Source organism: Condylura cristata, unplaced genomic scaffold (genome assembly GCF_000260355.1).
Source record: "Condylura cristata isolate star-nosed mole 26May11 unplaced genomic scaffold, ConCri1.0 scaffold00010, whole genome shotgun sequence".
Classification (NCBI taxonomy): domain Eukaryota; kingdom Metazoa; phylum Chordata; class Mammalia; order Eulipotyphla; family Talpidae; genus Condylura; species Condylura cristata.
In genome coordinates, this window is record NW_004567111.1 from 51,539,547 (window position 1) to 51,549,374 (window position 9,828).

The 9,828-nt window shown below is 44.9% G+C and overlaps 1 protein-coding gene across 1 annotated transcript in view; it reads right to left on the reverse strand.

Moving 5' to 3' along the window:
• Positions 1-1,393: 1,393 nt before the first annotated feature.
• The window catches only part of FAM124A (family with sequence similarity 124A), a 78,720-nt gene continuing 70,285 nt past the window's right edge, over positions 1,394-9,828 (reverse strand). The window contains exon 4 of the mRNA XM_004680239.2: positions 1,394-4,633. Within this exon, the coding sequence (XP_004680296.1) occupies positions 3,893-4,633 (741 nt within the window). The 3' untranslated portion in view covers positions 1,394-3,892. The remainder of the gene's footprint in view (positions 4,634-9,828) is intronic.

Here is a 9,828-nt window from a genome sequence, read left to right on the forward strand (position 1 = left end):
TTTGGGAGAATGTCACGGGGCCACTGGGGAAGGGCCTTTTTACCTATCCCAAATGTTCTGTTGACTTCTGCCCAAAATGATTACATTCTCCTAATAGTGAGCTCATCAGTGGATAATAGTTTATCACTATCTACTTTAGAAATTAAGTTTTTAAGAAAAACACACACCAAATATGCCAAATTTCTATTTGTCATATTTATTCACTCAGAGAAACTGTCACTTAAAAGACCTATTTATGTGAATTTCTAAGCCCAAGAGTAGAAAAAAGCCTTCAGTAGAAGCTGGAAGGATGTAACTTATCTAAAAATCTTTAAATGTAGATTTTTGATCATCTCATGACTCTGTTATAATTGTGATGAGGTAATTCCTTTGAGAATCTATTTTTACTCATGTTGATTTCTCCTGTTATTTTCTCAAGCTTTTGTAGTGTCTGATCAATTGTATTTCCAGAAGACTACAGAGAGCAGAATCCTGAAAATCATAGAGAGGCATATGTGTCTGGACTAGGGACACAGGACAGTGAGGTTTGGATACAGAGGAGGTGACTGTAGTCACTTCTGCTGTCAGTAGACCTGGGACTACTGACCACAACTGACCATCCACATGGTTCTGAGAATCACAGGGAGAGAAGCACCCTCAGTTTTATTCACCTTAAAATTGTCTTATAGGAATCTTAAGTCTATTGAGGTGAGTCTATTGAGGTGCCTCCCACCTGTTGAATTGGAGAATCAATCATCTGTAGAGGCCCAGTAGAGGGTAGAAAGATACCTGTATTTCTCCTGGATTACTTGGGGTTGAAGACATTGGTCATGGGCTCAAATATCTTCTTGATAAATATTTGGTCTCTTCTGGAAGAGTAGTCCAACAAACTTGTAACTGTTTCCTTGCCTGGGGGCCCGGGGCTCAAGGAGCACCCAGTACTCGAACCCATTTTCTATAGCCCTGTGAGCCCTCCCACCATAACAACTGCCTATTCACTTCCATGGGTGACCCAGTTAGGTGACCTATGATAACTTCTGTGGGATTTAGCAGATCAGTTAGGGACTGTCTAAGAAACATTAGATCTTTAAAGCAGATACCAGGTGGTGCTCAAGGGTGATACTGTCATGGTGATACTGTGTGCAGTAATTTGGGGGACTCTTATTTGGAAAAGATTCAAATAAGGGGTGGGATGTGAGATATTAACTAGTCCAGGCACTTACTAATATGCCCCCTTGGACAGTGATGGGAAGAGTGGAAAGGAGTGCATGGCCAAGGAGATAAAATTTGGTTTCATATGACAGAAAGCTAGAGCTAAAAATCAGTAAATTTCCCCTACAACAGCCTAGTGCAGGAGAGAAATAATTCATAGGACAACCTCATGTTTTTTAATTGAACAAATTTATTGAGCACCTAAAGTATACCAGCATCTTTCACAAGAATAATCAATCAAGATTCAGGCTCCACCAGTGGGTGTGAGGAGCACCTCCCACCCTCCCAGGGTGAGGGAGATGCTAGTATATGATAGCCAAAGACAGAAGCTAGGAAGCCGGGGCTTTGTCAGTAGTGTCTCTGTGGCCCAGTTCACAGAGTACATGGCATGAAGTATGGCAGGGGGAGGTCAACGGAATGTGATTGTAGGGGACTTCCTTTCCATTCTCCCCTGATACTAGGGACATCTTCCATTTTCTGTTGACATCCTTTGGGAACATTCTGCTTGGTCACTAGACTGGGGGGGAGGGGTCAGGATGGTGATGGATCTGGAAAAGGATGTGGCTGGAGAACATTACAATCAGGTTCTAAAGCAAACCTAGGGGTACATGTGGGTGCACTAAACTAAGGACACTGATTAAGGATGAAGACAGGAGGGGCCATAGCTTGGCAGCTGGTCCCGTCATTTATATCTCATTGGCTTTTGATCCTCATGAGTTTGCCACTGTCCACTGCATCATTACCTCTGTATTAGTTTCTCTTGGCGTGTTGCTTTTTATCATTACATATTTACTATGAGTCACATTTCTGTTAGGTGGTAGGAAGCTTAAGGCTTTCTAGGATCAGCTCTTCAAAAAGAAGTCACTCACTGAGCCTCCTGGTCCTGTGGTCACTGCAAAGCCCATTTTCTTGGCCTGCTACTTAGAGCCTTTGTTGTTCACTGGGATCTTGAGTCAACCTCAGTCTAGTACAAAGGGTGGAGAACTATTACCCTTGGGCCAAATCTGGCCCTCTTTCTATTTTTATAAATAAAGTTTTATTTGAACTCAGCCACTCCCATTCATTTACATAACTCCCATGGCTGCTTTCTGTCTGAAATGTTAGATCTTAGTAGCTGTGACACAGATGGGTTGGCTGGCAGAGCCTACAATATGCATTACTTAGCCTTTTCCAGAAAAAGTTGCTCATTTGGTCTAGGTTTACAAGAGACCATATTTTCTATTCACTTAAATGGAAGTAGACTATCATAATCCAGAGCCCTGGAGTATCTGGAGTGTCTGGGGCAGGATCTAAGGCCATGACAGGGCTGGCAACAACTGGAGGCGTTGTTGGTTGATGATGGCTACTTGGAAACTGTGCTGGGAAGGACTCTGAGGTGGCCCCTGGGGACTTCCTGAGCAGTAAAAACTGGGCCATGAGTGATTCAGGCAAAGAGCACCAGAGGGGGGGGGGCAAACAAGGCAAACCCTGGTTTTCTCCTCCAAAGGGAAGTGGCATCCAGGGACAGCTGGGCACTGCTGAGGTGGGGGTTGTAAACATACCCTTAATGCAGTGGGACTGAGGTGAGATTTAAATACCATTTATGCTGTGACAAAAGACAACAGGTAGAAGTCAGGGCTGGATTAGAACTCCAGTTTAAGTCAAGACTCCTAGGTCCTCATGCAAGCTGGCGATACACCAGTGTCCATAAGAGAAACTGAAGTAAAGCTTTGAGACGAGGGGCATTACTAACCTGTGCAACTGAAATGCCAGCTCAAATATGACAACTTGTTTAAAAGTGAAAATGGGTGTGTGATGATACAGGTCTACCAGAGAAAGTCTCAAGTATAGCTACTTACATAGTTCTGTCAATAGCTGTTACTTTGCAATTTGTAAAACAAAGACTATTAAGTCTCCCTACCCAGGATGTCTAATACCTGTTAGTCTATGACTCCCATGATTCATTTTTCCTTGGAGAGCCAAATAAATATAGGTAGTGGGACGGGCCTTTTGGAGACCCTCACTTGTTACAGCCAACTGTGCTGCTGAAAGGTGTACAAAAATCTAGTTTTGGGAACACAAGTCCAAAAGTCTGACCAAGAGTCTGTTACTCATGGTAAATCCTTATGAAGCATATTTGCCACTTGGATAAATCCAGATTTCTCAAAGTGAGGTACGGTGGTGGCCTGCTGTGTCTGCAGCTGTCTGATCGAGCTGGCTCCCGATTGGAGGCAGTACTTGGAAGTTCTGAGGCCACTGTTCCCTGGCTGTATGAGTATCACTGGGGACCCCAGCGAGATGCACACTGTGGTTGTGCACTAACCTCACACGCCGCTTAATATCTCTTCTACGTTCAACATTTTGGCTTTGTTTTTCCTTCTGCATGTGAAAAATTGCCCAATCAGTTCTGGTTTTCATTTAAAAAAATTATGTGAAGTACACGCAACCATATTTCAAATGGAAGTGAATATTCAAAAAATATATTTTATGACCTAAAATTTGAAAATTTGTTTGCATAAAAATCCAAATTTTCCCACAGAGTCCCTAGAAATAGACCATCTCTCAGGTAAGAATGGGTGACTGGCAGATATACTAACAAAAGCCATGAGACAGACAGTAGATTCCAGGAAGACCTGGGAAAGTGGGGAAGAAGACATGGTGGCATCAGGCCGCAGTGGGCAATGAGCCCTGAGCCTGTGAGTTTGAGAAGAGCAGTGAGTGTTCAGATGTAGAATTCTTCCATGTCATTGTCCCCAGATCCAGACAACACGAGAGCTGGTAGGATGTCTCTGCCAGTCTGCTCAGCTTTGGGAGAATGGTAAGGGAGTGCTGGGGGTGTCTCTGTCAGTGAAGAGGTGCTGGAATCAACAGCAGTTGTTGCCAAAGAGCTGGAAGGTCCTTTGGTGAAGAAAGGCAGGGTGGCCCAGGAGGACTCTGTGCTCACCCTGCTCCCAGCGGGCAGAGGGCCTTCCCTAGAATCCCTGTGCTTTGATGAGAGGCTGGTGCATCTTTCGGTGGGCAGGGGTGCTTCCATGGTGCTGCAGAACCTACTGGGGGCAGAATATGCAGAGACCACAGAGAGGTCTGAGGCAGATAGCCGCAGGCCTGTGTCTACATCCGTCTCCTGGGCTCCCTCTAAATCATCGATGGAGAGGGGGTGGCTGTGCCCCGACTCTGACTCCCTGTGCCCTGTGTTTGAAAACCACTGTGGTGCAGCGGAGGAAGGATCTCCTGTAGGCAAACAAAACAAGGACTTGCTTCTCTGGAAAGACCAGGGAAGGCTGGGAGAGGTGCTGGCTTGTCGGGCGACTTCCTGCTGCTGCCCAGTAGGCAGGCCTGTCTGGACGCTGCTGGGAGTGTTGCTCAGTGTGACGGCACCTGGAGAAGGCATGGAATGAGGCTTCTTCCCTGAGGAGTGGGGCCCTCTGCTGGGTTTAGGAAACTTCTGGTATACCCTTTGTGCCTGTAGGGGAAGAGAGCACACAGCGTGTTAGTGCAGGACTTGGGGGGCTACCTGGAGGTGTGGACTCACTGATAATGCATCACGAAACTCGCTTGCCAACAACTGGAAACTTCCAGCGATGTTGTGACAATATGTTAGCAGAAAACCTAAACCAAAGACACAGGCAACAGAGTTCAGGGAATACAGATTCCCAAACTTCTCAGTTGACAACATCACTGCGTGTAGAGGGAGAGATGGCCCCTTGGCACAGCTGGGAATAATACTTCCAGGACAGAGGGGTTCATCAGATTAGCAACAGGAATGAGGGTCAGGCTGAGCATGACAGAGGAAATAAGGATGACTGTTACATGCCAAAAGAACTGGACTGTCTTCCAGTTCACATTTCCTCCTGGGTCTGCTGCTGATTCTCCCTTTGGTTCAGCTTAGCGCCCAAGCCTACTTTACCACACACATTTTCAATTAAGTAATGGACTTGGAGGGCAGATGTCTAGCTCTGGTTAGCAAAGGATCACCTAATCTATGCATCCCTAGCTAAGAAGGGGCTCTGGCCGAAGTTAAGGCGACATTTCCTGGAAACTAGCAGTCTGAGACACACACTGGCCCTCTGTTAAACAGAAACCGAAACCACAGCTGCATAGGGATTTTTAGTTTGATATCATATATAGTACTGAGTACCTGCTACAGTGGAACTCTAGTTCATCCAAAGGATGGAAGACAAAAAGAATGACTCAGACAAGGGAATACGAGGACAGGTACAATCCAGGGCTCTGAGGGAGAGACCACGCTGCCCGGCAGGAGCAAAGGTGCTTCCATGCAGGGGGCCCTACGGGTGGGTCTTTGAGGTGCTCCTAGCGGATGTCTGGGGGAAAGAGCCTGTGTTGGGGAGTGAGACCATCACTTGTCAAGAGTGGGCTCATGGGGGACAGCAAGCCTTGGTTTGGTTAGAGTCCAAGAACAAGAAATTCAGCAATGGAAGCCCACAGTGCAAATGGAGTTTAGTGCCCTATAGAGCAAGGTGACCTTGACCCCGGGGGTGAGAAACTGATGTCTTTATTTATCCTCCTTCTGGGGCTGTGTTTAGTACTGTTTCTTCTATAGCAAAAGATCTTTACTCATCTATTTTCAGGCACTTCTTAATTCTTTAGACACTGAGACTGACTGAGTCAACATTAATTGATCTTTTATGAAGTCTCTTAAGTGATATGTTTACGCTATGAATGCTACTCGAGGTGTGCTGACATAGTGCTGTTTTCCACCACATGTTGCATTACTAAATTCTGTGTGTCCGTGGATGTTAAAGTTATTTTTGAATAGACATGGTCTTAACCCCTAATAATTAACGATACAACATTCAAGTGTGAGAAAATGAGCCGTGATGAGAATGTGAACAGCAATATATGGAGCATGTTTTTGGGCACAAAGGAGGCAGCATAAGAAAAGCTTGCCCTGGGAAGTCATGCGTAGACAAAATCTTGGAAGTGGAAGGGGTATTTGCCAACTGGAGGGAATCGCAGAGGAGGACAGAAAGGCACGGAAGCAGCCTGAGCAGTAGGGCATGAACCAAAGTGGGAGCAAAAGGGGTCTATCAGGGCAGCCCCAGAGTCTGCACTACTCTGACTCTGCTTAGTGGCTTGGCTCCCCCACACAGCTACCTGAGAAGGCCAGGTGTGCCTGAGGGGTGTCATGGTTGGGTGCTGTGACAAAGCAACTTCTCTATCACTTGAGTTTGGCTAAATAAAAGAAAAAAAATACATCCTGATGCTCGTTAGAGAAGAAAATACTAAATTATGAAGTTGCTTCCAGCAGAGCCTATGCTTATCAGTTAAAATTTCTCTTATTTTCCCCAAAGGCCAGTTTCCCTGGTGCCTGACAAAACTTTCTTACTCTCTAATTTCCGTCTTCAGAGTCTTATTTGGGAGCATGTGCTCGGTCTAAATCAGCATGAAGGAGGAAACCTCTGTGGTGCTGCTTCATGAGAAGCACAAGGCTAGGATCCCATGCAAGGAACTGCGGGGGATATCTGAGTCTTCCACTGTCAGGCCAGAGGAGAGTTAAACTGACTCAAAATCAGGTACAGCTGCCAGAGGATGAATACTGGTAGCTGTGCAGAAATTTTCATTACTGTACTTGTTTAAGTGAGCGCCTTCTTATTTTTTACTGAATCATGCAGGCGGGTGTGCAGATAAATCCTAAATTCTGGTCTTTTTCACCACAGGGGTGCCCCATATGCGGGCAGGGGCACTCCAGTGGGCACAGTACTGGGTGGTAATGATGGCAGGATCCGGGATGGGACTGGAGGGTGATGGTCTTAGGGGACGCGCGTGTTGCGGGTAATCTCCAGTGCTGCCTGGAGGCAGAGATGTCAGCTTCTGACATGGTGTCTGTGTGACCTAAAGAAACTCACATATGCGAAGATGAAGTTTGTTTCTGGCTCTTCCGGGGCAGGGGTACTGTGTCTGGCTTCTGTAGCTGGTTTGTCCAACCTGACCAGAAACACTAGAGGCATGAATGAATCATTGTAAGTGTATTCAGGACATGCTTCTGAGGTGACCTTTCTAGAGTGAACGACTCCTGTGCCCTCCTCCATCTCTCAGCAACACCTTCTGGAACTTCTTGAACTGGCAGCAGAGTGCCCCATGGAGTCGGCCTCCTTCCTTCTCTTGGAAGCACTGTAGGCTGGCTGACTCTCTGGATGCCAGTAATGTCCCTCTTTCTCTAAGAAATGGAATGGCATCACATAGAGGAACTTGCTTAAGGCAACCAGCTAGCAGATCTAGTTTTCTCTGAGACCACACAACAGTAGTGGACCCATGAGCTGCTTCTCCTGCAGCTTTGAGTATAGGCTGTTTGCAGTTGGTGCGGTAAAGTGGTCTGAGTCAGGGTCCTGGCAGTCAGAAGGCTCATTCCCTGGCACAGGAATCCCTAGTGCAGGGGATTACGCCCTGCCTCAGTGTCCCAGGCAGTGTCTTAGGGTAAGGGAGTTCTACCTCTTTCAGAGGAAGACTGTGCCTTCTTGTTCTGTCCTTGGTAGAAACATCACCACCATAGCATTGTGTGCTGTGAAATAAGCCAGCAATGGGCTTAGGAAAATTAGTCTCAAGGAAATTGGACAGTGGCTCACATGACAGTCATTTTCTGTAAAGAAAAACATACTTTCTTCTTTCACTGTTCTTTGGGTGGTTTTTATGCGTCCACTAGAAACAAGCAGACAATATTTTTTTTTTTAAAGATTTATTTATTTATTCATATGGAACTGGGGTACACACCAGAGACAGAGCAGGCAGATCGACGAAGTACACTGCTGAGGGGAGCAGCAGGTGGGTCAGGAGAGGTCTGCCACGCCATGTGGTCACCTCCGGGAATCGAACTCATGCAGAAGTGGCTTTAGCTTCACAGTGCTGTGCTTTAACCTGCTGCGCCACCAGGGAGGGCCCTATTTTTTTTTTTTTTTAAAGGAGTTATAACATCTGTCACACACTTGCTACAATTTTTTTCTTGTGATGAGAACTTTTAAGATCTACTCTTAGCAACTTTCAAATATGCAACACATACTATACATCACATCCCCAGGACCTAACTTATATGTGCAAGCTTGTATCTTTGACCCATTTTGCCAACTCCACACCTCTCCCTTTAGTAACTATTGATTTATTCTCTCTGTACAGATGACCTTTTTTTCCATTCATGTTTGTCTTTCTCTGATTTATTTAGCATGATGCTCCCAAGTTTACTTATGCATGTTGTCAAAACCAGCAGGATTTCCTTTTTTATGGCTGAATACTACTTCATTGAGTATATTCACCACATTTTCTTTATCCAGTTGTGATACACTTAAATGTTTCTAATCTTTAGTCAGTAAACATGGTTTTGTATATAGTCTTTTGGACTTACTGTTTTCATTGGCTTCATTGGCTTTGGATAAATACCCAGAAGTGGGATTGTTATATCAGACTATAGTAATTAATTTGGCCCTGTTGAGTTTTCTCTTCTTAAAATGCCCTTGGATTTTGTGACAGCCTGCAACATCTCTGGTTGATCCTTTCCCTACCTGTATGCATGTTTAGCCTCCTCTACTCAAGGGCTGTTGATATTCAAGATTTGATCTTCTCTAACTCACTTCTCTAGAAGTGTTTACTGTTTCTTCTCCTCAACCCCCACCACCATTGCTTAAATCCCCTTGTCCTTTCCCTTCCCACTTCCTCTTAACTACAGAGCACTCAGTGTTTACCAATGTTCAGTATTTGTTTTCATTGTTTTGACTTGGATTACTACACACAGTTCCCCCAAACTCCCTCCATTTTGCTGAAGAGAGTTGCATTTAGTTTTTTCTTCTTATGGCTGCATAGTATTCCATAGAATAGATGTGCCGTTGATCCAATCTTCTTTTGGTGTACATTTGGGAGTCTCCATGTATTACCTATTATAAATAATGATACTGTGGAACACAGATTTTTGTTCTAATGGTTTCATGTTCTTTGGATAGATGCCAGGAGTGGGATTGCTGGGTCAAGGTATTTTTAATATTTGCCATTTCATGGCTGTGAGGTAGTCTTATTTTGTATCTCTCATTATAAAGCAGTGAAGGATACTTTTTCATATGCCAGTTGGCCTCATAGATATCCTATCCTCTAACATATATTTTTGAAAACCACACATTTCAATAAAAAAATATCAACCCCTTACCAGCTACTAATATATTGTGTGCATATTTTCACCCATCAGATAGGGTATCTGGAACTAGGGAGAGATCCAACTTCATCCTTTCATGTGTGGCTTTTCCCAGCACCATTTACTGATAAGACTGTCCTTTCTCCAGGGTATGGTTCTAGCTGCTTATCATAGTTCCACTGACATGTACCTGTTTTTGTGCCAATACCATATTGCTTTGTAGTAAAGTTATGTGATACCTCCATTTCTCTTAGGTCATAAATTTCCAAATTTTTTGTTCAGTTTCTTTGGGAAATATTGCAGGTATTTTGGTAGAGATCATATTAAATATATCATTTAGGCAGGCCAGTCACCGAGGCTATCGACTGCCCCACCATGAGCAGGTCGGCACTCCTAGTGCATCCCCTGTCTTCCCGTCGTGTCAGTGTGAGGTGGTACGTGGGGCTGCTGACCCAGCTACAGGGTGGTAGATGGGCACACACCACACAATTGTATTGTGCTGGTGGTAGTATACTCTTGGCCCTTGC